At 47.9% G+C, this 27,334-nt stretch overlaps 1 protein-coding gene across 3 annotated transcripts in view; it reads right to left on the bottom strand.

Annotated features, from left to right (window-relative positions):
* The window catches only part of DNMT3A (DNA methyltransferase 3 alpha), a 2,120,215-nt gene that overhangs the window by 1,486,354 nt on the left and 606,527 nt on the right, over window positions 1–27,334 (bottom strand). For all 3 annotated transcript variants that reach the window (XM_078650037.1, XM_078650035.1, XM_078650036.1), the window contains exon 6: window positions 1,660–1,706. In XM_078650037.1, coding sequence (XP_078506163.1) covers window positions 1,660–1,706 — 47 coding nt within the window. The remainder of the gene's footprint in view (window positions 1–1,659; window positions 1,707–27,334) is intronic.

The following is a 27,334-nucleotide window of genomic DNA, read 5'->3' as shown; positions in this document are numbered from 1 at the left end:
GCACCGATCGCTGAACAATACCGACGGATCCGAAGGCCTTTTGGCCTTTTGAAGAGTTTTTCTTGATTCCGAACTTGGAGAGTAGGAAAGTACATCCGAACCCAATGGCGGAGAAAAACAATCTGAGGATGGAGAGGATGCCCATGCGAACTGTAGTCCGAGGGAGGAGCCACCTATCTCGTGATACTTCGAAGACTCTTCCAGGACAACAATGTGCAATCATCCGGACCCAACACTAGGCGGCGATCTACGCACAGATATGAATTCAGCAGCCCACATGCCTCGAACACAGACTATACAAACAGAATGAGGTTTTGAAGAAGTCTTTTTATTCTACATGAGGGACAATTCACAAAAAGAGATGTCATTTTAGTGAATAAATATCCCCTTTGATGGCAAAAGTGGAGAAAAAATTGATGTTGGTTTTTGAAGATGTTGAATGTACTACAAAAATATTCAATTTTGATGAAAAAATAGTAGGAAAGCGGAGTAAAAACAAACATAGAAAGTGTTCTGTGATCTACTCAGCAAGAGCCAAAAAAACATAACTGGAGCAGTGAGGTCTGACAGGGACCTTTTCCTTAATTTTCCTCTTGCTCAGAATGTAGGCTACAGGCTATTTCGGATAGTGTATCATATTTCCTTAAATTAAATGCTACAATGTGGACTTACTACATTTAAAAACATTTTGCTTGCTACTCAAAACAAATGCTATAAAGCTAGCCTATCTTGCCGATTAAGAAGGTATCATCAGACAATGGACATTTAGAGGTTACTCGCCAACACTAAATTTGCTCTGATCTTTAGGAAAAAGTGTTCTGAAGAGGGAGTATTCTATATTTATGACTATCAGTGAGGATCCCATGATACATAAAGAAAGACTGTTGGCAACACAGTACAAACTTACTACTAAAATACAGGTTATGCTAATTGATCACACAAATGCTCATTTAGCTATACATGTGTTTACATATTCTTTTCATCACCCAGCCACATAAGCACACACATTCAAATACTCACCGCCCGTCTCCAAACCTCTAATCACCACACAATTCTACATTAAACCATTTTCATATTATCAACATGTGTTACACACTATACATATATATGTAGGTATGTGCATGTCTGAGTAGAAGCACATATACACACATGTATGTGTGCATTTGTACACAGATATGTGTTTGTGTGCAAATGCCAACTCTTCAACAGACCCAACTAGGCTTGTTTCAAGTATTCACTCATTTATCTAAAGAACAATCCACAAGCTCAAACATGTGCATGCAACTATTGCAGCTATTAACAAACTTGTGCATTCTGTTACACAGATACATATATGCTTAGTGAGAAATTAAAATTAAAATCACTACTATAGCAAATCTCTCTCAAACAGCCACACATATATTTTTCACTCTTCTCTACCTTGGTGTCCCTGCTACCTTTTTAGATGTATGATGCAGAAAACTACAGCTTTTCCCTTCCCAATAACAGCACAAAGAAGTCTAAAAAGTACAATACTGTCCAGAAACTTGCCTCTTGGTCTGCTCAGGAAATGTAGACTGAAATGCTAACTTGTTAGTTCTTATAGAGAAACCTCAAAATAAAAGAACACAAAAAAATGGGAAACAAGAGAGCGATCATCAGACCGCATAGAATACTTGCCTCAAGGTCGGCAGAGTCACAGCTATGTTCTTCCTTATCTTCATTACCTGAGAATCAAACAGAAAACGCATGAGTTAGAAAACGCATGCCAAAAGAAGCAAGTAAGGGAATAGTCATTAGAAAGCTATTGAGAAGCACTGTGTGGCTTTTTATAGTAGAGGAAAACTTTTCTTCAGAATTCTGAGTGCTCAGCATAGGGGTAAGGAGGACAGTACCTATGCAGCATCAAACCTTACTGAGCTGATCAGAAGATGCTTAATTGTCGGGAACCAGGAATAGCAGACAAGAAGTCAGGGATACTGCTGGCCAGGCACAAGGCAGCCCCACCTATCCCCACATTTAACTCTGCTCTTGCTGTGTGTTCCCACAAACTCTCATCCAAAACTTGTGGGCTGAAAGGAAAATGATTTTATCTGAAGTTGATCTCACATTAAAAAAACATGTTTTTTACAGAGAGGCTTTGGCCCAGACCTCTTCTTTCCCTTTTCAATTTTATATGGAGCACAAGTTGAACTTTAATTCAACATGATGGTGTCTGTAAACGACAGCATTTACAATAAAATATAGTGAAAAAGGAATATTAAAGCAAACATCTGGTTTACGACAGGCATACTCTGATTACACTGTACGAGGACTGAATCACATTTTTTGGACCGCAGTGACTTGCTCTTTGTTGAGCTGATATCCTTGGAGAGTACTCCTGAAGGACTGGTAAAAGTATGGAAACTAACATTTACAAATTTGCTGATTTTTCCAGGACTAATGCACTCCAGCACTCTCAATTGACGTAACAGACATAGCTGGGTCGCCATGTCCTAGGACAATTTCACCCTCATTTCTCAACTATAATAAATGAGAAAGATCAATTCACCTTTCCCTCTAGCTTTGAAAACGCCCCAGACCTGAGCGCCATCCAGGTGGCGAAAGATGTGTTTGCCTGGCGCACAGTTACTTACCTTCGGTAACGATATATCTGTAAGAAACAGTAGTTAGTGTTAGATTCCTTACCTTATAATATCCCCAGTCGTCAGACTGGATCCGGAAAGTGTTGCGTAGCAGTGCCCCTATCGCGTCGGTAGGCGTCGTCTGCAGCTCCGCGTCCGTCGTCGGAGTACTTAGACGCCACCCTCGCGCTCTGACGTCAGTTCTTATACACAGCTTATCCGCGCCAGAAACGCAGAGCCATGATAAAAACCGACACTGGTGCCATGAAACTAGGGCCCTCAAAGGGAAGAACCTTAACCCTAGATATCGGTTCGCAGAACGGGGAGGATGGGTGGGGCAGTAAGGAATCTAACACTAACTACTGTTTCTTACAGATATATCGTTACCAAAGGTAAGTAACTTGTGGATCTGAAAAAAACAGGTGTTAGATTCCTTACCTTAGAATAAATACCCCAGCAATACCAACCTCGGTGGTGGGTGTGCGAACCAATGATCACACCAGAAAGTCCTGAGAAACAGAACGGCCGAAAAAGCCATCTCTCCGGACTTGGCTGTGCAGGCAGTAGTGTCTAGCGAACGTGTGCAGCGAGGCCCACGTAGCTGCCTGACAGATGTCCTGCAAGGGGACTCCCCGACCCAGGGTAGTAGTAGCCGCCTGGGCCCGAGTGGAATGGGCAGGCAGCCCCACAGAAGGCTCCTTTTAACCAGTGAATAACAAGCCTTTATGCACAAAACGACCCACTGAGAAATGGTTTCTTTGTGCACCGCCCGTCTCTTCTTAGCGCCAACGTAACCAACAAAGAGCTGGTCGTCCACCCGGAACTGGCGTGTGCGTTACAGATAGAATGAGAGCGCACGTTTTGGGTCCAGACGGTGGAGCCTCTCTTCCTCTTTCGATGAATGCGGAGGCGGAAATAAGGTGGGCAAGGTGATGGACTGCCCGATGTGGAAGGCTGTGACTACTTTGGGCAGGAAAGAGGGACGCGTTCTCAAGACAACTTTGACCGGATGGACAGAGAGGAAAGGAGGTTGAGAAGATAGAGCCTGGAGCTCACTCACTCTCCTGGCAGACGTGATGGCAACCAGGAATGCAGTCTTAAGAGTTGGAAGACGTAGAGGGCAATTGTGAAGTGGCTCGAAAGGAGCGCACATCAAATAAGTCAGAACAAGGTTCAAATCCCACTGAGGCATCACGAAAGGAACGGGAGGAAGCATGTGAGTGATGCCCTTCAAGAATCTATTTACAACAGGGGACTTGAAAAGAGAAGGCTGATCAGGAAGCCTCAAGAAGGCTGAAATGGCAGAGAGGTAGCCTTTGATAGTGCCCAGAGCCGAGCCCTGCTGGGCAAGAGAAAGAAGAAAGAGGAGAACCTCTGAAAGGGGGGCCGAAAGGGGATCCACAGCCTTAGCTATGCACCATGCCACAAATTTGTTCCACCTGCAGGCGTATACCGATTTTGTGGAGGGACGCTTGGCTGCCAGAATCACATCACAGACTTCAGGAGGCAAGTCAAACGGCCTCAACTATCGCCGCTCAATCTCCACGCATGGAGGTGGAGACTGGACTGGTTCGGTTGGAGGACTGTCCCCTGCTGCTGCGACAGAAGGTCCTCCTGAAGAGGCAGACGAATCGGGGGATCAACTGACATGCTGAGTAGCTCGGTATACCAGTATCTTCGTGCCCATTGCGGAGCCACAAGGATGACTTGGGCCCGGTTGACCTGATCTTCTTCAGCACTCTGGGCAGAAGTGGTATAGGCAGAAAGGCGTACAATAGACCACAACTCCACTCGCGACAAAAAGCGTCTCCGAGCGAGTGCCGCCTTGGAAATTCCAACGGCAGAACTGATAACATTGCATGTTCTCTTCGGTAACGAATAGATCTAACCAAGGCTCTCCCCACTGCTGAAAGAGACCTTGCACCATGTCTGAGTTCAGACGCCATTCGTGATCCATCATGCACCGGCGCCTGAGTTCGTCCGCCCTGGCGTTCAGGGAACCTGCCAGGTGTTGAACCACCAGGGTGACGCCCTGATGTTCCAGCCACTGCCAGGGACGCAGAGCCTCCTGGCAAAGGGTCCACGACCCCACCTCGCCCTGTGTGTTGCAGTACCACATGGCGGTGGTGTTGTCCGTGAAAACCTGCACTACACACCCCGAACAGAGGGGAGGAATGCCTTCAGTGCAAGTCAGATCGACCGCAGCTTCAGAAGGTTGATATGAAGCCGGGACTCCGCTGGAGACCAGAGGCCACCGCCTTCACTTTCGTGAACACCCGAGGGGCGCTGGTAAGGCTGAAGGGGAGCACGGTAAACTGGAAGTGCTCGCAGCTTACTGTGAAGCGCAGGTAACACCGGTAGGCCGGCAGGACGGAGATGTGAAAATATGCGTCCTGCAAGTCCAACGCTACCATCCAGTCTTCTGGGTCTAAGGCAGCTAAGACCTGAGCCAAAGTCAGCATCTTGCACTTCTCCTTCCGGAGGAAGCCGCAGGTCCAAGATAGGGCGTAGGCCCCTTTTGACCTTCTTGGGAGCCGGAAAGTAGTGGGAGTAACAACCACACCCTACTTCTGGCCTAGGAACGCGCTTGATGGCCCCCTTGGCCAAGAGGGCCGTAACTTCCTCCTGCAGAAGTTGCAAGTGATCCCCCAACACGCGGTTGTCCTGCGGTGGCATGGCTGGAGGGCTCGCCTCGAAGGGGGGGGGGGGGGGGGAGTATCCCCTTCGGCTGATTTGCAGCAACCACCTGTCCGATGTGATGGTGCGCCAGTGGAGGAGGTGATGGTTAATCCTGCCCCCCACTGGCGTCAAATGCGCCTGGAAGCTCACACTAGAAAGGCTTGGAGGCGGATGCCGTGGGGTGGATGTGGACTGGCCTCGCCGCTGTCCCATGGCACCACCACTGCGGTTACCACGTCCGCCACCACGCTGGATGTTAGACTGGCGCCCCTTCCTTGGCCCACGATGGGCAGAAGTTTGCTGGAGCTGGCCCGACAGGCCCAAGGACTTTGCCGTAGCCCTGGAGTCCTTGAAACGCTCAAGTGCACTGTCTGCCTTGTCACCAAAGAGGCGACGGTCATCAAACAGCATGTCCATGAGTGAGTTCTGGAAATCAGCCGAAAAGTTGGCGGACCTCAGCCAGGCGTGGCGGCGAACCGTCATGGAAATCGCCCTGCCCAATGAGTCCGTGGTATCCAGCCCACATTGAATAGAGTATCATGCTGCATCTCGCCCTTCCGCAAGGGCTTGAGCGAGATTTACCCAGGCCTCCTCCGAGCAATCTGGCAGCACGTGTGCGACCGTGTCCCACAGAGAGTGGGTATAACGGCCCAAAAGGCAAGCGGTGTTGACCGACCGCAACCTCAAACTAAGTGAGGAGAACAGCTTCTTACCGAACTGCTCATACCTTTTGGATTCCTGATCAGGTGGAGCAGTCGGGAATGCGGTCTGGGAGATAGAGGCCTGGATAACCAGGCTCTCGGGGGTGGGGTGGGTGGACAGGAAGCTAGGGTCGCCCGGGGCCGGGTGGTGGCATCTGGCCATGTTCGGATCTACAGGGGGGCCTGTGCGAGCCTGGACCAGGTGCCCAACAGAACGTCAGTTAGGGCTTCAGTAAAAGGCAGTAGAGGCTCCGAAGAGCTTTCCTGCGATTTAACGACCTCGGTGAGGAGGTTAGTCCTCACGGCCGCAACGGGGAGCTCAAGAGCCAAGGCCTTGGCCACCCTTGTCAACACCATGCTGTAAGCAGCCCCCTCCTCCGTAGCCACGGTAGGAGGGGAGACAAATCCAGTGTCGGGCGAAGTGTCCAGACCACTGGCCTCCCTAGCTCAACTGCCCAGTCCTGATTCGACTGGCACTCCCGTGCCAGAGGGTCCTTAGACCCCCTCCCAATCCTCCTCGCCTCCCATCTCTTGATAGTCAGGGGTAAGGATGGGGCCAGATCATAGAAGAATTGCTCTTCTCTCAGCGTCGAATGCGGCGTCGAGCGACGCCGGTCTGACGGCGGATCCGCACCGAGGGAGGAACCGGGGACGACGACGTCCGGGGACGGCGTCGGGGGCAACACCCTGGGGGTCGGCGCCGGCGAAGGGGTCGTAAGGTCGACCAGCAGCAATCCGGATCGGACACGGATCCAGTGGGGTCCTGCGGCGTCAGGGCCGAAGTCGTCGACGGCGCCGGGCCGAAGCACCCAACGGCGCCGGGGCCGAAGTCCCCGGCCGGCTTGGGCTCCCAATCGGGGCCCGACGGAGGAGTGAGCGACCTCATGGCCATGAGAAAGACATCGTTCTCCTCCGGCGTTGTGTTCAGCCTAGGGACCGGCGGGTATGGAGCTGGCAGCGGCGCCTGCGACTCCAAAGGAGCCGCCTGGGCGGTGTCGCCCGAACCCACCGGCCGCATCGCGCGTGTCGGGGGGAGTCGGTAGAGCGATGCCATCTCTTCGACTTTTTGTGCCTCTTACCTGAGGACTTGGAGCCCAACGAATGGGGTCGACTCGCCAAGCTGTGATGACTGTGGCCCCGCGACCGGTCCTTCGACCTCCTCCTCGACCGGGACCGTGAACGGTGCGGGGCCGACTGCCGGAGCTCGAGGCGCTTACGGGATCGCTCCCGCCTAGCCTTCGACGTCAAGGCCCGGCAGTCGGGGCACGACTTGTCGTCATGGTTGGCCCCAAGGCAATACAGGCACCGACAGTAGGGGTCGGTAACTGACATCAGGCGGTTACAATCGGCACAGGATTTGAACCCGGGCATCCCTACCGGCACTGAGAGTCTACTGACTCGAAAAAGGATCCAAAAAGGATTGAAAAAAGTTAGTCAAAAAGTGACTAAGAAGTACTGCTTTTTCCGGATCTGCGTTTGCTGGCGCGGAAAAGAGAAGAACTGACCTCAGCGCGCGAGGGCGGCGTCTAAGTACTCCCACGACGTCATCCCAGCGCCAATGACGCCGGACGCGGAGCCGCAGACGACGCGCAGGGGTACTGCTACGCAAAACTTTCCGGATCCAGTCTGACGCCTGGGGATATTCTGAGGTAAGGAATCGAACACTAACCTGTTTCTTTCAGATAGAACGGTTTTCTATATTTGAAATGGAACAAAGTATCTGGTTTATGACTGAAAATGCAAGCAAGGCCATGTAGGTAGATGGACCTCTAAGTAAAAACATGTACCTCCACCTCCTTAAATCTCGTAAAGCTATTTGCAAAAAGCACATGCTCTTAAATATCGAAGCAGGCAGGTTTTCATGCTATTCTGTTTGTCTACTTGTTTTTATTTCATTTGAAACAGCTACATTCTGAATTTCAGAGCGCTGTACAATGCAAATGAAAACGAAAACAGGATTCAAACATGTATTGACTGTGCAAAAAACAATTAGGTACATATGTCATAAAATTATACAAGATGGTTGGTTATTTTATAAAGCATTTGTCACCATTATACACAAGATGGCAGCATTTTGATGAACCTCTAGTGCAAGCCGACCTCAAGAGTATTCCTAGCTTTTTGTCATGAACTACATCTACATCCTAAGGGCATCACTTTCGCTAATTCTAAATGACTACTTTGCGGGACATGGCCAGGCAACATGGCTGACAGGACGTGAGCCCTTGAGGTCCAGGCCAGTCTCCTTCTTTAATCCTCTTTAATCCCTCAGAATCCTGTTTAAAAATCACCAAATTATGTCATTTCAGTGACACTGACAGTGTATGGTGCCCAGATCCTGTTGATTCCGGACAAGTGCCTGTTGTCGAAGGTCCCAGATGGAGAGAGCGGAGAAGGTCGCGCCGGCACAATGGTTGAGCCTTGCCGCAGCTGCAATGAGTGGAGCTGCGGCCTCCCATAGAGGGCAATAGCTGACGCTTGGATCACACAGTGGATTTGCCCACCGGTGGGAGGACTGGAAGATGTTCTGCTTGCCCCCGCGATTGCCCTGGTGCTCAACGAGTGCTAAGTGAGGCGGTGAGCGGGCCCGTTGGGGATGGAGCGGCGGCCTGGAGTTTGCTGGGGGCACCGGGGTTGGAGGTGTGCCACGGTCTCCACCCCGCCTTCAGCGTGGCACACACAAAGCCCGACTGGCGCTGGAGTGCTGGTGCTCTCCCAAAGGCCCATGGGACTGCCAAAATCAGCCATGAGGGATGCTGGGCCACAGCCTTTAAGGAGATCCTCCTGCGGCCATTAGAGGAGCAGGCCCACGGGGCGCACTGCAACCGTTTAGCTGCAGCCGCAAACTGTCGACTGGCAAAGGGCCCAAGACGCAACCAGTGGTGCCCCCTGGTTAAAATACATACCTGATGGGCCAGGGGCACTGTCCTCGAAAGTGCACTGCCTGCCAGAAGGGGGTCTCACAGACTTTTGCTGCCATACTGCTAAGCCTGCATACGTGGAGCTCGTGCAGCGAGCTGCGTGGGCGCATCAGCATGGGAACAGACCGCGGTCCTGAAACAGACTGCCCTGCATTTATACCAGCGCAGATCAAGTGATCGTGCTGTGTCGCTTGTCACCCTCATGCTCCTGGGATCACGGGGTAGGCTGACATTGGTGGCTCGACCTTATGAAGGGCGTTGGGGTCCCATCTCTCCCGAAAGTGACTGGGAGCCTATATCCGACGGCGTCCTCTGCTTGGACCTGTTGGGGGTATTTGTACTCTTACTCATTGACTCTTCAGTGTCTGCCTAGGAGTCAGCCACCGGGGGTGGAGGGTGCCTCCTTGCTGCCCTAGCTACCTGGTGTGGTCATGCCTGTTATGGACCCTGCATGCGTCACCAACCAGTCGGAGGATGTTCATGAGGGCCCAAGCGCACGCCCTAGCATTGATCCGGGACAGAGGGTGCTGGCGGGAACCGTGGAGGGCCGAACACTGTAGGTGCACCCAGGTCACTGGGTGCCGGCTACCCCGAGGACGCATCAGGACATCTAGGGGTGCACTCTGCTTTGCTCTAGTCCCTCATGGGACCACCCTAGTCTCGTCGGAGTGACGCTGTGCTAGTCGAGGTGGTGACACCATCATGGGAACCTGGACGGCACAGAGCACCCCCGGTGTGAATGTATGGGTGGATGGGGACTTGGTGAAACCTCTCACAGAGGAGTGGCACTGTCCCACTTTGACAGCCCCACTGGCTGGGCATTGTTGGCAGCCCAGAGCTGGTGAAACCGCTGAAGTGGTGGTCGTTGCTTTGCGCTCCTAGCGACATAGGTGATGGGAGGTGGTGGTAATGTCTGTGGTCTGGAGGGTGGGAGTCTTCTCCCCTCGGCGCGACATGGGCCACAGTTTGTGAGGACGGCACCATGCAGCTCAGCACAGTAGAAATGCAGGGGATGGTGCAGGATGTCGACATGCTGCCTGCGGGCGATGGAACTGAAATGAGGGCCTCGAGCCCCACACTGGACTTCGTGCCTGACACCCAGGTTTCCCCAGAGGTGGGGAGTGGCGATGTCCGAGTGGGAAAGTGGATATCATTCTCCTTCCGTTGGTATGAAGGTGCACAGCTGGTGGGGTAGGAACTGCTGGCTGAGGGGTGCTGATGCAGAGTGACCACCTTGTGTGCTTTTGGGATGCCTGACATCGTTGTGCTGCCCGCAGTGGCTTGATAGCCCGCACTTTTGAATTAAGTTGGGCACAGATGATTGTTGGTGGACCATGCTCTGGGATGCCTGGATGCGGTCCTGTCTCGATTGAAGGAGAATGACTGGCCGAGAAGCTGACCGGTGGAGTGAGTTTGTCAGTCTCTGCTGGGATGCTGTGGATCTCCTGGCACATGCGTGTGGTGGGCATAGATAGTTGCAAGATTGAACTATGTCCGTGGGTGGGTGGGGGTAGGCGTTGTTGTGCATTGCACGTTTTTGTTACAGTTTGCAGCAGTCAGAGGGTACTAGCAGATGGCAAGGACAGCCGCGCTTCACCGGGTGATGCGTAACATGGGCATTGACGATATTTGGTGGCTGAGTCACCCAGCACAGTGGGTAAACACCTCTTAGTTAGCCACGCATAATACGTAGAGTAGACTGGACAAGATACTGGAGGCGGGATTCCCATGGGCGGAAGACATTGAGGAGACCCACTTAGCACGTTTCTTGTTGGACCACTAACTACCCTGTCAGCTGTGCTGTGGGGAGAATGTTCGCGGGAGGCTCAGTCCTGGAGGATTTAAGCTGGCATTCTGGAGGACCCGGTTGGAAGCGAGGAGCTATCGCAGGTGCTGTTGGATTACATGACAGTCAACTAAGGTCCCACATCCAGTAGGCACACTGAATGGGAGGCTCTAAAAACAGTGTTGAGGGGCACTAGCATGGGTTTACCCAGTGGGGTGCGTAGGACACTTCAGCAGCAGCTCAGTAGAGAGGTTGCGGTGTTGGCCAAGCTACAGGCAGGGGAGCAATCGTACCCAGATGCCTGTTGTGCGGAGTAGGCTGAGCGAAGACATATAGCAGACATTTGGGATCGACAGGCCAAATATACGCTCAAGCAATACAGGCAGAGGATGCATAGAGAGGGCCAGGCTGGCTGCTAGGGTCAGTGTCAGGCTGGTTACTAGCTTGGACACTCTGCAGGGAGCAAACGCCGCCACTGACTACACACTTGATATCGTTGGATGGCTCCAGGGTTGCCACCAGGGCTGGGATAGTGGGTGTCTTTCAGCAGCATTTACGACAAGTGTATGCAGCAGATCCTGCCACATTGCCAGCTCGCTATGTCCTGATCCTGGAGAGTCTAGACCTCCCTCGGCACCCACCGCAGGCTGCCCAGTCCCCTGACACCCAGACTGACTTGCAGGAACTACGGATGGCGTTAAGTATGCTACCAGAGGCAAAGACGCCGGGCGGTGATGGCTTTCCACCCAAGTTCCATCAGGCGTTCTCGGCGATGGTCACGCAGGGACTCGTGGAGGTCCTTCTAGAGGTATGTTAAAGTAGTGTACTGCCTCCGTCAATGAGGGAGGGAGAGATGAAACAAGTTACTTACATGTAACTATAGTTCTCCAATATTGGAATCTTTCATAGATTCACATGCTTGAATCATTCCCAGTCATCGAGATGGGAGTCCCGGGTATTATTAAAAGAATTGTCCCATTAGACATAGAAGATAAGGCACTAGGCCTTAAAATGTTTTATAACATATCCCTGTCCTTTAGTAAAAAAGGACCAAACTTAGAATTAGCCAATCAGAAGAGACCACACTGTAGAACCTTCCTGAGAGAAGCACCAGTCCCTCAGATTTTCCAAGCACAGTGCGCACAAATAGAAAAAACTGAGATAAGTAAGTGAGCCTTCTCCAGGGGAGGCATGCGGGTCGCATGTGAATCTATGAAAGATTCCAATACTGGAGAACTATAGTTACAGGTAAGAAGCTTGTTTCTTACTCCAGTATTGGAACTGTCATAGATTCACATGCTTGAATCAGAGGAGCGAGCAGTGAGTGACACATTTTCATGTCTTATAACAACTGCAGGAAAGGCACGCAAGACAGCATTGTCTGTATACATTAATATACTTATATAAATGCATAAGCAAAATGATTCAAAGTATATATCTATCCCATAAACCATTGAAAATGTGAGACAGTAAAGGATTGTGGGAAGGAACGAAAGAAAAGGCGGCTCACCTTATTGAAAAAGATGTCTGAGAACCGCTTGTACCACTGCCGTATCTCGCTTATTCCCAATACAAACCAACCGAGCTGCCAATACTGAACCTGACTTCAATGCTGTTAATCAGATGGGTGCAAGGAAACCAAACTAAGCAACCAACAGCTTATTATTAGCTTTTATTTTCAATATTCAAGCAATATTTGTTTTCAAGTAAGACATATATTGGGGATCTGTACAAATCAATGTCATCAAATAAATACACACGCCTTTTTACACTCACACTTTTTACATTCGCACTCACTCCACATTATTCATATGTGCACACACATCCACATTGATACACATCACCACAAACAACATAAACAACATGAATCCTAACAGACCAATGTTCTTGTTATGAAAACTGGCCTGGCCACTCGCCAACAAAAATTCTCTCTTAGATGTTAATAAATGCAAAACAAATTTTGTCACTGCAGTTTTTCACAATATAACATAAATCCTAATCCAACCGAAGGAACAATTTGAATGGGAGTGGAAATAACAAGGTCTTGCTTATTCCCAGCATCCAAGCACTAGTGCTTGGTGAATGTGTGCGGCGTCCTCCAAGTTGCTGCTCTACAAATGTCAGGCAGGGATACACCTGCAAACAGTGCTGTAGATGTGGATATCGCTCTCGTAGAGTGGGCACGTACTCATGACATCAGAGGATGGCCCGCTTGTTGATGACAGAATACAATGGCACTGGATATCCATCTGGAAATTCTATGTTTAGTGATAAGTAAACCTTTCCTAGGTGCACTGTACGCAAAAAGGAGTTGATTTGACTTGCAAAATGGCCTTGTCATGGTCAAGTAAAATTTTAGGAACTTTTTAACATCTAGAGAGTGCAGAGCACGCTCCGCTGCAGTCTGTGGGGTTGGTAAGAAGGATTTCAGAACCATTGGCTAGTTAAGGTGGAAATCCGAAGGAAACTTAGGGATGAACTTAGGGTTTGTTAATAGAATAACTATTTCTTGTTTGAATTTTAAGGAAGGTTCTTGAGTAGTAAAAGCCTCAAGTTCCCCAACCCTTCTCGCTGAAGTGAGAGCTAGGAGGAGTGCCACTTTCCAGGATAGGAACTTCATGTCCATCTTGTGAATAGGTTGGAACGGATGTTTCATTAATTGACTGTGCACTGTATTCAGCTGCAATGCAGGAGGGGGTGACCTTACTAGAGGGAACATTCTAAAAAGACCTTTAAGAAACTGTTTGACTAGACTGCAGGACCATAGAGATGGAGCATTAGCTGATCTGCGAAAACTGGAAATGGCAGCTAAATGAACTTTAATTGATGCGTGGGCCAAACCGGAGCGAGCCAAAAGAAGTATATAAGGTAAAACTTCCTCTGGAGGTGAATGGAGAGGATTGACCTTAGACAATGCACACAACATGCAAAATCTCATCCATTTAAGCAAGTAAGTCTAGTTAGTGCTGTCTGCTCTTGCTTTAGCTGGCACCTGTCTGCACTCCTCTGGGACCTTTAAGTGTTGAAATTCTCGGAACTCAGGAGCCAGGCTGACAATTTCAGAGAACTGGGTTTCGGATGGCACACTTGTCCCTGATTCATTGTCAAAAGGGACGGAAATGGTCTGAGATGGATCGGAGACTTGACTGAAAATAGTTGAAGTTCTGTGTACCAGTGCTGGCCTGGCCAGGCCAGGCTGGAGCTATCAGAATGATCTTGCAGGGTTCCGTCTTTATCTTTTTTAGCACTGGCGGAAGGACAGGAATGTGGGGAGGGGAGGCGTAAGCAAATATGCTGGACCAAGCTAATGAAAAGGCATTCCCCCATGAACCCTGATGATGATGCCAACTTGCGAAGTACTGGCATTTCGTGTTCACTGCAAACAGATCTATGTTCAGCTTGCCCCATTGGGAGAAAATGTTGTCTAGAGTGTGCTGGTCCAGTTCCCACTCGTGGCAAGTAGTCTTTAGTCTGCTTAACATATCCGCTATGACATTCTGTTTTCCTGGGACGTACTTCGCTGATATATGCACTTTGTGATGAATCGCCCAGCGTCATAAGAGCTCGGCTTCCTGAGAGAGCAGGAGAGATCTTGTGCCTCCCTGTTTGTTGAGGTAGTGCATTGTTGTGGTGTTGTCCGTCCTGACAAGAACTGATGCGTTTTGTATTCTTGGCAAAAATGCTTTAAGCGCCAGAAAAACTGCTCTTAGCTCAAGAAGATTGACATGAAGATCTCGGCGAGAAGGTGGCCATCTTCCGCTGACCTGTAGGTCTTGAAAAAAAGCTCCCCAACCTCTAGAGATGAATCTGTTGTAATCACAAGAGGAACAGCCTGCGACAGGAACGGCAGACCCTGCATTAATTGGTGAGGTTGCGTTGATCAGTCCAAGGCCGCTATCATGGGAGGAGTAATCCGGATCAGGTCGTCAAAGGAGCCCTCTATCTGCACCCATTGTTCGTTAAAAACTCCTGAAGAGGACGCATATAGAGACAACAAGATATGAGAGGAATACAAAAAAACATCATTCCTAGGAGAGATTTGGTAAGGAGTACGGAAAGAGACTTTGTTTTTTTGGACCCTTTTTGCCAAGGATATTAACCTTTGTTGTCTTTCCAGAGTAGGATATGCCTTGTTTTCCGTGGTGTCCAGGATAGCACCTAGAAACACCAGTCATTGGGATGGTTGCAGAATCGATTTTTCTACATTAAAACTGAGGCATAATTTCTGGAAAAGTTGCAGACAGGCTTTGGTGGACGTCTTTGCTGCTTCGTAAGTAGGGGGCTTGAGAAGCAAGTCGTCTAAGTAGGGGAAAATTTGATGGTGTTGTTATCTTAGATATGCTGCGACTGGTGCTAAACATTTCATAAAAATGCGGGGAGCGGATTTTAGTCCAAAAGGTAGGACGTGGAATTGGTAGTGACTGTCGGCTACCATGAATCTCAGAAACTTCTTGTGCTTTCAGCGTATGGGTATATAGAAATATGCGTCCTGGAGATCCAGAGACGCCATATAATTGTTTCTGTTGAGGAGGTGAAGCACATCTTGAACAGAGATCATGCAAACGATTGTTTTTTGAGGAATTTGTTTAAGTTCCGCAAGTCTAAGATAGGTCTCCACTTCTTTACCTTCTTTCGGATCAAGAAGAAATAAGAGTAGACACCCTTTCCTCTCTGGTTGAGGGGAACTCATTCTATTGCTCCGTTCTGCAACATGTTGGTAACTTCCATCTTTAAGAGATGTAGGTGCTTTTGGAAGCAAGGCAGAGGAGGAGTTGGTGGAGCGATCCTGTAAATTCCAAGGAGTGAACAAACTGGATGAGGTTAAGGACCCATAGGTCCGAAGTTATGTCCCGCCACTGCTGAAGATAACGGGATATTTTGCCGCCCACAGGGGATTGAATAGGTGGGATAGAGGCCAACAGCTGGGAGAGATCATTGGCGACGATCAGACTCCTTACCATGTCGTCCTGATTTTCCTCTAAAGGAAGTCTTGCTGCCGGCCATCGCAGGTGGCTGGCGGTTAGTAAACTGCGGGCTGTATTGTTGAGCGGTGGAAGGATATGCTGGATAGCGAGTATGTTGGTATCCTGATCTGTAAGATTGGTAACCTCTTCCTCTGGAGCCACAAAAAGGCATTTTTCTGTACTCTAAAGTACCTAGAGACTTAGCCATTTCTGTGTATTTTTGATAACATTCAAAAATGTTAGTGGCTGCTAAATAATTCTTTTCCATTATAAGGTAGGTCAAGAATCTTCATCTATACCTCAGGCCTGAATGGTGTGGCTTTAAGCCAGACTTGATGCTTCAAGGCGGCCGCTCCCGCTAGCTGCCGTAAATAAGTGGATGCCACATCCATAGAGCAGTCTATTACTTCAGAGGCGGACCGCTCGCCCTCAAGAAGAATTCTCTTAGCTTCCTCCTCGTCATCTGGTGGAAGCTTGTCCAAGAAGACCACATTTGCCTATTATAATGGCCCAATAAAGCAAGAGAATTTGCTGCTCGTACTGTTAGAGCTGACATCGTCGAAATACGCTTACCGATGTTGTCAAGCCTTCTTCCTTCTTCATCAGGAGGAGCAGTCAGGGGAGCTGAAGAATTTTTAGATCGTCGCTGCCTCGCGAGATCACCAAATCTGGTTTTGGATGACCTATTAAGCAAGCGGGAGCATCATCCGGAGCTTTATATTTTTTGTCCTTCCCCTGCAACATGGGTGGAACAATTGCTGGATTCTGCATTTTTTTCAGTCCCTCTTTCCATATCAATAGTAGGAATAGACCTTACCGGTTTTCTAGAAGGTTCTTTAAAGTCATACAGAAAATAGTCCTGCTTTGCCGCTCTCTCCAGAAGGTTGTGGAAACGCCCAATAGCTTCCAGTGGTGAATCTGCTTGTGGGAGAGATGGAGATGCTGGAGTGTAAATGATGTAAGAATCCCATTCATCCTGCTGAATCTCTCCTTCTTCTCTCTCTACTCCCTCATCAGAGGATGACAACTGTTGAACAGGAGCAACCTGAGGAGGAGGCTGAACCCTAGGAGACTGTTGGAGAATTGGGGAGCGAAGACGTGCCTGTGGAAAAGAAGGCGGAGCCTGTTGGATACTCTGCTCTGGCAGAAATCTTCTCTTATAGTCTGCCAGCATAAAATGAAGATCTGTCATAAGACTTGAAGGGAGGTACATCATTTCCTGTTGGTGATATTGCTGTTGCAGATGGTAATATTTCTGACCAGAACCATCCTCCTCATCAGAATCTTCTTGGTATTTGACATTAAGGTCCGATGGGCTTAAGACTGCCCCAAGGAGACTATCATCTTCAGACCCCTCATCCTCATCATCTTCGTTCAAGAACTGAGATGGCAAAAGAGACTGCACCTGACAAGGTGAGGTTAAAGCTGGTGTCAACTGAATTTTTGTAATTTTATGTTTTTCGTACGTCGTAGATGAGCCCATCAACGATTGCTTCACGGTTAAATCTTGGATCGCCACCAGAATTGCCTTCATTGACGAACGCTGCTTCTCTGGGTCCGTTGACGAATTGTCTTCATTGACGGCACACTGTCAGAGACAGGGATTTTTGTCAACGGTAACGCGATGACACTTCCGATGGGGGTCCTCTCGTGTACGTAGTAGACGGCGAGTTCTCCGTTGACGGGAGCTGTATCGTCTACGGGTGTGTCGCCGTCGGGAATTGGCCCCTCGACGACGAAGACTTCGAAGACACAATTTGCTTCGCCGACGATAAAGGGACATTACCCATCGACAATGTTGTTGTCGACAAAGAAATCAACGCCGTAAATACAGTAACGTTGATAACTGTAGACACTGTTGTTGTGACCAGAATCACCTCAGGAGAGGATTTTCTCGTCGACGGTGGTATCGTCGACAAGCTCCTCATCGGTGGAGCTGAAGTAGGCATTTTGAAGGTATGCTTCAGTTTCATAGATGGAGTTGAAAGTTCTGAAGCTGTTTTTTTGATAGATAAAGCCTTCTTTTCTTTGTGGGAAGCTTTGCTGACATATCCAGCCTGCTTCTGAGTGGAATCAGATTACTTTGTGACAATGAGCCAGCAGGGTCATCTAAAGGTCGTTTTTGAGGTGATTTTGAGTAAGATTTCGAAGTATCACTCTCTTTATCAGAGACCACTGTGTCCCTGTTTTTAAGCCTCAGAAGCCACAAAAGAAGACTTCCTTCACGATCTTTAAACCTTGCACTCCTTAAGTTTGTGGTCAGGGTACAAGCAGTATAAGCAGTCCTTGTTCACATCAATATGCAGTCTTTTCTTCTTGCAAGTACCCCAGGCTTTGAACAGACCTTTTTTAGGGGTCTCTGACATGGTGGACGTTAGTTTGATTCACCTTAAAACAGATCCACGAGTTGGAGGTAAGGCTGAAAGGGTGAAAAATACTACAAATTAGAGAAATAGAAGAAAACTGAGCAGAGCTCAGTGGAGACTCCCTTACCACAATGTGCAGTAGAAAATCTGAGGGACTGGAGCTTCTCTCAGGAAGCTCAGGAAGGTTGTACAGGGTGATCTCTTCTGATTGGCTAGTACTAAGTTTGGTCCTTTTTTTTTACCAAAGGACAGGGATAGGTTATAAAACAATTAAGGCCTAGGGCCTTATCTTCTAAGTCTAATAGGACAATTCCTTTAATAATACCGGGGACTCTCATCTCGACGACGGGGAATGATTCAAGCATGTGAATCTATGATAGTTCCAATACTGGAGTAACTGTATGTTTCCAAAACCGGGTGGTGGTCATTCCGATCCTACAAATTATTGTACACTTACCATGATTATTGCAGATATGGAAAAATTATGCAAGTTTCTCACCAACCACATGGAGCCCCACATGTTGCAGCTGGTACAAAAAGACCAGTGTGGGTTCACCCCTGGTTGAAACACCCAAATATATACCTTCGACGTCTCGCCCACGTCCTACATGAAGTGGAGCACCGGGATGAGGAGTTGGCGCTGGTCTCCATTGACCTATTTATTTAGAAAGTTTTTGTTAGTGCGAACATGACCACCGAGGGTATCAGAGCGCTTTTAGATGGTGATTATTCATACAGGAGCAACAGAGTCTGGAGTTAGCTGACAGTTCCTCAGTGATATGTAATAGGCTACGCAACTCAGCCTTAAGTTGCTGAAGGCAGGGTGCTATCTCGTTAAGTCGATGTGAATGGGATTGGGAGGCTAGGTTCCGGGGACACTGCAACAGTAGAGAGATAGTGGGGTCGGGGGATAGTAGGGCAGGCCGCAAATGGATGTGCCCCGAGGGAAGTGATTCAAGGAAATGGTGCTGCGTGTTCGGGGGATTGGCAGGATAGGGGAAGTGAGGTTGGACGGATAGAGACCCCTAAAGAACTGTGGGAGCAGGTCGGGATTGAGGGTTGGGCTGGGGGAAGGGATCCTAGGGAGAATCAGGTAGTGCTGTGAGCAGTGGAGCTAGGGGAGTTATCACAAGCTAGCTGAAGGAGGGGGGGACCAGGTCGCCAAGCGTGATGACTGTGCTGTCCCGGCTCATTCACAACGGGCAATGAGGGGGAATTGTCATTATGATTTAAGGTAGCTAAATGGGGACCATTGGAGCTGATGTAGGGTCTGAGCGTGGAGGAGGAGAGGTAGGAGATAGACTTAGCGAGGACCAGGGGTCCACTGGGGAGCCAGCCCGCCCTGAAGGGGCAGAATTGAAGTTAGCCATTGTATTCAAGATGGTGGGGAAAAAGTTGTCAAATACAACTAGATTGCGATCTGAAACTTGTATAAGGATGGTTCCGTTTTTGTAAAGGGAGATGGTGGCTTCACCTCTGTAGGCCGAGGAGGGCACAACCATCAATCTGGGGCCATGTGGAGTCTTCAGGACAGTGGGGATCTTGAGCAGAGAGTATATGGCCTTGCACCATTGAGCGTGACGTTTGCAAAAGATGAGATCATTTATGGAAGCACCCTTTCTGATGGAGAAGACGGGGTCTAAGATAAGGGTTTCCGGATGGGTTTGAAGTAGCCTGTGTTTGAAGTTTTTTGCAGAATTTATGATTGGTTAGGGGGATATATGATGAAGGCCTTCGACATGGTGGACTGGGACTACCTATTTGAACTGTTGGGAGCTATGGGCTTTGGCTCACAATCTAAATGATAGGTCCAGTTGCTCTACACTCATCCCAGGGTCAGAATGCATGTGGGTCGAAGTCGCTCAGAGGCGTGAGCTTTGGTGCTGCCCATACTGTTGCAACTCTTTTTTTGCAATTCTTTTTATTAAGCACTTCTGTGGGGACAGCGTAACAGACATAGATAGCATACACATCAAGTGTTCCCAGTACTGTTGCAACTCTTAGATGAGTTTGGGGACCTGTCTGGTCTCTGCCTCAACCATAAAAAATCTTTATTTTTTTCCCTGGTGTCCTGGTGCCACCCAATTGGATCACCTCCCGAGTCTGGGACTGCGTTGGGAACTGCCACAATTTTGATATCAGTGGATACAGGAGGCCCTCACACAACAGCTACATCTTAATATGCATAAGGTCCTTGACGCCATATGGAAGTCAGTGACCTTCTGGAACACACTGCCACGATAACTGATGAGCATACTAGTTGTGGCCAAAATGGCGCTGTTGCTGCGATGCCTATATACATTACAGAACACGCTCTGTCCCATTCACAAGGAGGTCTTAAACCGCTGAACTCTGTACTTATTTCATTATTGTGGGCCGGTCGCTGCAGTAGGGTGGCCTTGACCCCAATGACCCGGCGGTACGAGGAAGTGTGCCTCAAAGTGCCTAGACTTGATCTGTACAATTATGACACACATTTACAGCATGCAGCTAGATGGCTGGACAAGGGGGACAGCTGGGAGAAACGTCTGCTGGCAGGGTCAATAGCCGCAGACTGCCTCCCCATGCTACTAATAGAGGGAGCAGGAGTAGCTAGGAACCTGCCCTATGTTGTTCGCGAGGCAGCGCAAATATGGCAACATTACGTAGAAGGGGTCTGAGGTGCGCTGCCTTTCACCGAGAACTCCCTATCCGGATCCTGGCACTGGTTCGGCAAATGTTGAACAATATGTCCTTTGAGGCCTGGAGGGATGGTGGTTGTGCTCTGTGTGGGGACCTGTACCATAGCAAGAGTTTTATCTTCTTTGAACAAAGCCTGAGAGGACTTTGCACTAGGGCCAGGACACTTTCTACACCACGCTGGACTGAGCGAAGTGGCCAAGTCAACCTGGCCCACTTTCCCCGCAGCATCCAAGTCCACGCGTACACTGGACATCTTACTCTCCTGAGGAGCAGTTCGACACCAGATTACACATCTATACAGGGCAATGAGAGTCGATGTGGCTGGTCCCCTGCCCTGGGCGCGTGTCGGGTGGGACAAAACCTGCAGTCTCCTTCAGATGACAAAGCATAACCTGACATTTGCAAACTTACGCATACAGTGTCCTGTAAAGCCAGCTTTAAGCTGGTACACTACAACTTCCTCCACAGGACTTTTATGAAACCCAAAAATGTTTACCGCATATCCCACACCCCACTGGACAGGACCCCGTGCTGCAATACCGTAAGGGTGGACTTCTTGAACCTGGCATGGCAATGCCGGACAGTGCAGGACTTCTGGACACAGGTGGTGGCGGACCTACAGAAGACCACGCACTTTTGAATTGGCTGTACACCACTTCACTGTTTGCTGGGCTATGTTAAAGAGTTTAAAGGGTTGTAAGACGACCTACAAGTTCCCCAAATTGGCGCTAATCCTGGCCAGGTGTAGCATAGCCATCACTTGAATGGGTTAGTGTGCCTCCACAGTTGTACAATTGTACAGGGACATACAGAAGTGGGCATTGGTAGAGGAGGTGCACACGAAGCTGAGTCAGTGTGATGAAAAATTGGAGGAAGACCTCTAGGTATGGAGGGATGTATGTGATACATTTTTACACACGTGTGTAGACTCCGAATCCGCTGACAGCAATGACATGGGTGCGAGTGTGGTTGAGAACACAAATCCAGATGGGGGAAGATTTAACAGCAGCAATGTTAGGACGTTTAGGCTGCAAGATTGGTGTGTAGCCAGACAATATGAGGTGCTGGAGATAGGCCGCCCAAGTTTTTGTTGCTTGAATGTTAGTGCTTCTCATTACGACCTGCTATGTACTGTGAATAGTGTTACATGTACTGCTGTCTATTGTTCTTTAAAACTGGAAAAATAAAGGTTTAAAAAAAGAAATTACTATTTTTCAAACCTTCCTAAAAACAGTTGAGTAATTTATAACTTTCCCCAAATATTTCAAGACTGAGTTAGAATAGTAAATAAGCCTCCTTGAATATTTGGGGGACGTTGCTCTTTCTGCAACTATTCTAGGATTGGAGGGGAAACATCCTTTACGACGCAACTTTTACCACGCAGTGCCTTTACAACGCAGGTTTTTCAACGCAAATCATTACAACGAATTGCGCTGGGGGGCGCTCTAGGATAGGTAATAGTTTAATTTACTATCCAACACCTTCCCTACTATCCACGGGGACTGGAGTTGGAATAGTAAATTAAACTATTCACTATACAGCACCCCCCAACGCAAGTCGTTGTAACGACTTGCGTTGTAAATCCTGCGTTGTAAAGGCATGCGTAGTAAAAGCATGCGTTGTAACAACGTACATCCGATTGAAGATAGAATAGTAGATTTGACCTTCCAGTGTCTGCCATGTCAACTGAGGGCACAGTTCAGGGCAAGAATCAGGACTGCGCAACCTCAAGCCTGTGAAACATTGCCAGGTGGAGAAGGCAGTTCTCGTCACGTGCTGCAGTGAGTCTCTGAGTACTGCAGCATCCCCGGGGGGAATTCCCAGATGCGTGCATGTGCTGAAGGTCAGTTGTGGACTACAGGCCAGAGCACCCGCAAATACCAAAGATGGTGGCGGCTGTGCATCAGCCCCTGGTTTTGGGGTAGTAAGAATGGCAGAAATCAGTAACTGAAGGCTACGGGTGCAACTCAGTGCTCTAGCAGGATACTGGTCCTCAAGGAGGATTCTGTGAGTGAGTTTGGCGGGATGGCTATGAGGGAGGAGCAAACACCACAGTGGAACAGCACCACTGATCCAGACAGCATGCCTAGTTGATATAACCCCTCACACTGCAAAACGAGAGAAAATGGGCTCTTTAAAACCTCCTTTTCTGTGTCGCAAGTAACAATGCCCCCAAAAAACCTATCAGCACTTTTGAGAACATAAAAGCAAATTTTCAGATCATGAATACAGCCTCAAAGGACTTCCATTAGCATGGACCACAGGATTTTATGTTAAAATGGATTTCTCTAAGAGAGACCTGCAAATAATGCAAGTGTTAAAGGAATTACAAAGTATCACACACACAAGAGAAAACAAGATCTGAGAGCTGGAAGGTATAGTGAAATAAACCAGATGCAGAATGTCTGGTACAACAAAAGATGTCAGTACCATGTCATTGAAGGTTCCTCATAGACAATTGGGGAAGTCTTAGAAACAAACAAGAGGTTGGAAAGCTGTGCTGGACCTGCATAATAAATCTGGAAGTTGTACTGGAGACATTTTAAATTGTTACAAAGGTAAGACACTGACTTCTGCGGTTACTAGTCCAGGATGAAAATGAAGAACTAATCCTTTTATACAGACAGTTGTACTGGACAGATATGTCTAAAGAGATCTTAATGCTGAAAGCCACTCGACTACCTACTTGAAAGTCTGCAGAGAAACACAAGGATTTTTGTACTGTGCTAGCAGAGCTTGCCAGCACTGGTCAATGTGAAATGGTGACAAAGGCAGCAGCAAACAAATATTGGCAAAGTCAAAAGGTCCAAACCCCCCACCCCCAAAAGTACTATGCTGTGGTGGCGGCATTATTTTGTAAGTTCGATAACCCCGCATGTGCATGCGTACAAAATGGTGCAAGCAATTTTTGTTATGGAATCTGTGAGTAACACAAATGGCCAAGAAGGGGGGTCAGAGGGTGTCTGAAGCAACAGGCAAGAGAGGAGGGTGTGGGAGGAAGCAACTTGGAGGGCAGGGGAAGGGGGTAGCGATACAGGGCATAAGCAAGGACAGAGGTGGAAAGAAGAAGCAATAGGCAAGGACGCGCAATGTGGAGAGTGGGAGGGAGCAAACAGAGCGGGAGGGAGCAAACAGACAGAGAGATAGAAATGTGGCGTGGGCAGTAGAAGCATACAGGCAAGAAAGCAAAGCAGCTGTAGAAGCATACCATGAAGCGAGCATTACGGAGGGGATGGGGAGAAGCACCCAGTGAGGGAGTGCAACACAATGCGCAGAGAAGGTCAAGAGAAATATACAAGACAGACAGCTGAAAAACACATGCACCCTTGTGGAATGCTTAAGTAAAAAGAGAAAAATAGGTCCTTAAAAAAGGAGCAGTGGCAGGACACAAGTAAAAGGACAAAATTGCAGGGGAGGGGCAGACAGAAGATAGACAAAGCTTGTCATTGAATACGAAGAAAGACAGTGAAAGTGATAGGAAAGTCAGCAATGGCAGGCTACAAACCCCGGAATGCTCTTGGTAAGCCTACAAGTAAGTGGGTAGAGATGATATCCGCCATATCTGAGTCGGATGAAAATCCTATGTATTAGCCGTTTGGTATGTTCAACGTTGAAGGATACAGTGTTCCAAAATATTGTGCACCTTATCTTTGTTCCTTTGAAACCTGCTCTGCAGCTTCTACATTCCATCCTGAGGGAAATTCTGTTGTGGAAAGAAAAAACCGGGACATAAAGCAGTCTATGACAGCTAGGGTATAAGGTTCGGGTGATGGGTGAGTCAAACATCTTTATGGGGGTCCAACGCTCATTAAAGAATTTGCCAAGAAGTTCTCCAGGGGGTGTCACTCCATATGAGGTTCTATTTAGGACTAGAATGTTGGTACCGGACCTTGACATGCAGGGCACAGTGGTGGAAAATAAAGAATTTGATACCAAAGATTGTTTGGGGTTTTACAGGACTTAAATGAACTAAGATCTAAACAAAGCAACGTGTTCCTAAAGCCAACCACCACTGGGGAAAAACCAGTCGTCCCAGCAAGGCTTGTCTGGATCCCAAAGCTTGGTGATCTAGTCAGAGAAAAGATCGTGGACAAGAAGGAATTTAGACCTTCTTACAGACAACCAGTACCTGTCCTAGCAATTCACGGATCAAGAACAGTACTTTTGCCGCCCCTTGCTGGTAAAAAGGAGAAAAGATTTGTGTCCATCGACCTGAACAAACCACACTATGTGGCCGATACTAAGCAGTAGGTCAAGTGGACTCCGACAATGTAGCAGACGCACTCCTCTAGCTACAATCCAAGAGGTTCAAACTGAGAGACTCCTCACCTTTGAAAATTCTACAGTGAGAAATGAAGGACTAAGCAACAAAGCTATGGAACTCGTTCCTCTTGAGACCCAAATAACAGTTCGTCCTGATACACCTGTCTACAACGAAGTAACAAGTGATCAGCTGGTTCGAGCAATTTCAACGAATCCTGATGCAATTCCAACCATTGACAGAACTGCCTCTGACTATTTCATTAACTTTGATACGTTTTCTGAGGATCCCAGCGAACCTGAAACGACGCCAGCACAAAGAACTTTCAAAGAACAAGCAACTGAATTTTTTCATCACCTGAAAAAGACTTATCTGGTTTCACCATGGATTGAACTATGGATTGTTATGGGAATATATTTCTCTTCTACTTTGGTTAGCTCTGGCAATAACTCTGGGTATGCTGATAAATGAAAAATATATTCAAATGGACACAGCAAGTTAAAGAGTGAACTTACTTCTCCAACCACACAAATCATCCCATCATGAAGCAAGAGACTTGTCAGAAGTGAACCTCATAGCTGTTCCTATACCAGATGGTATAGTTTGGGACAAAACTGAATATGACATTTTTCATTAAGTGACTTTATGACCTTTAGTACCTTTTCTGATGATTGAGACTTCGAGACTGTTAACATGATGTCTGATCTAGAAATGTCTGCTTTATTCACAAATCATGAATATTTAGAGGGTTCATCAGTCTATGAACAAATGTATTGTTATAACCATTATGGTAATCATTTCTTGCATTAGACTGTAACACCTAGAAATGTATTTATGTATAACCAATGGGAACATTGTCCTACAGCTCCAAAGGGTAGCTCAAACACTTTTGCAAAGAAATTTCCATATTTTTCAGGGTTCAACTTGTCACATCCAGAAACGTTTTTCTTTAAAAATGTGAACAAGACAGGAACGAAAAATATGTTAACCAATACAAAACAGATTTATTCTGCAGCCTTTATTGCCCAACTGTCTAGACAGGGTTTTGACTTTTGGAAAGACAACATTGGGACAGAATCTGTCTGGGGTACAAAAGATTCGCAAGTGCAGGAGGTAGAAGCTTTGTTTAGAGCCTGTATCGTCCCTGAACAAATTATGTTTTCGAATGACCATCAAACGTCTTGCCTTGGGATAGCCAAGATCAAAGACATGAACACTCCGTCCATACCTGCAAATAATAGCACTACAAAGGGGGGGGGGGGGGGGGGGGGTTCGACATACATACTATTTTGCATCACAACAGTTAAGATCCAGATTGGAACAAATGGTTGCTCTGGCCCATAGACACAAACAACTGTCAAGATCGATTCCTGAACAAAGCACAGGGTTTCACTATCAATAGGCCAGATCCACGCTATGGTCAAAGACAGCATCCAGAAGTAGTAACAACGTACAGTGTAGGGAAACTTTGCCTTGATTGGCTACAGAAAGCTACACTAGAGGATGTGAAACAACACTTATCTTTACTTCAAGAAGGTGCAGACCGTAAGGAATTCTTGCTAGGTCCAAGAAGACCGCGTCAAAAATGTTTCATATATGCCGGTATCTATGCTGCTTATAATGAAATATGAAGGTTACCCAAGCAGAAACTGCAGAAAGAATACGAGAAATCTCTTGCTGTAGTAGACAATGGGTTAACGACTCTGTCGTCCAGGATTTATTCATTGGACAGCATTGTGTCTTCTGCCATAGACATTATGGAACAAGACTTGGTTATGTTGCAACATAGTCCATCTCAGCTACGTTCTATCATGCTATTAGGCTGGACGCTACAAAACCTGCGTGCAGGCTATGTGCCTTGGCGTTTCATCAAAACTACGTCACTGTTTTCAGAATTCAATCTCACTGATAAACAGATCAAACTGGCACAAAGGGGAGCAGACTAAACAGTGCTGAGCATCGAAAAACTGGAAAAATTACCATTCACGGTGGCCGAAAAACCAGCTACTGAGTGGATCATACATGTTAAAATTAATCTGCCTGTTACAACTTTCCCATTTTCAGTATTGCCTAAAACACATACCAGCAGGCAAATATGAAAGGTTGGGCAAAGAATACATCAAGACATTCTGGGATATACCTTACACACACAGATGTTGGAGTGGGGCGGCGTGAAGTGTTTCTTAGCAGTACAAACTGTGAAAACGCACTAAGCTGTTCTCTCCTATGCCATGGTATTAATTTACATGGGGCCTCAGGGCTCGAAAAATCTTTAAAATTGTACTAGTTCTGCAGGACTAGTACCTTGAAAAATCTCCTCGCCCTAACTGCAACCTACTTGACCTCCATCTCTAAAAGCGGAGCAAATGTG

The sequence above is a fragment of the Lissotriton helveticus genome, chromosome 6 (genome assembly GCF_964261635.1).
Source record: "Lissotriton helveticus chromosome 6, aLisHel1.1, whole genome shotgun sequence".
Taxonomy (NCBI): Eukaryota; Metazoa; Chordata; class Amphibia; order Caudata; family Salamandridae; genus Lissotriton; species Lissotriton helveticus.
The sequence above is the reverse complement of the archived record's forward strand: the minus strand, read 5'-3'. Positions and strand labels throughout refer to the sequence as shown.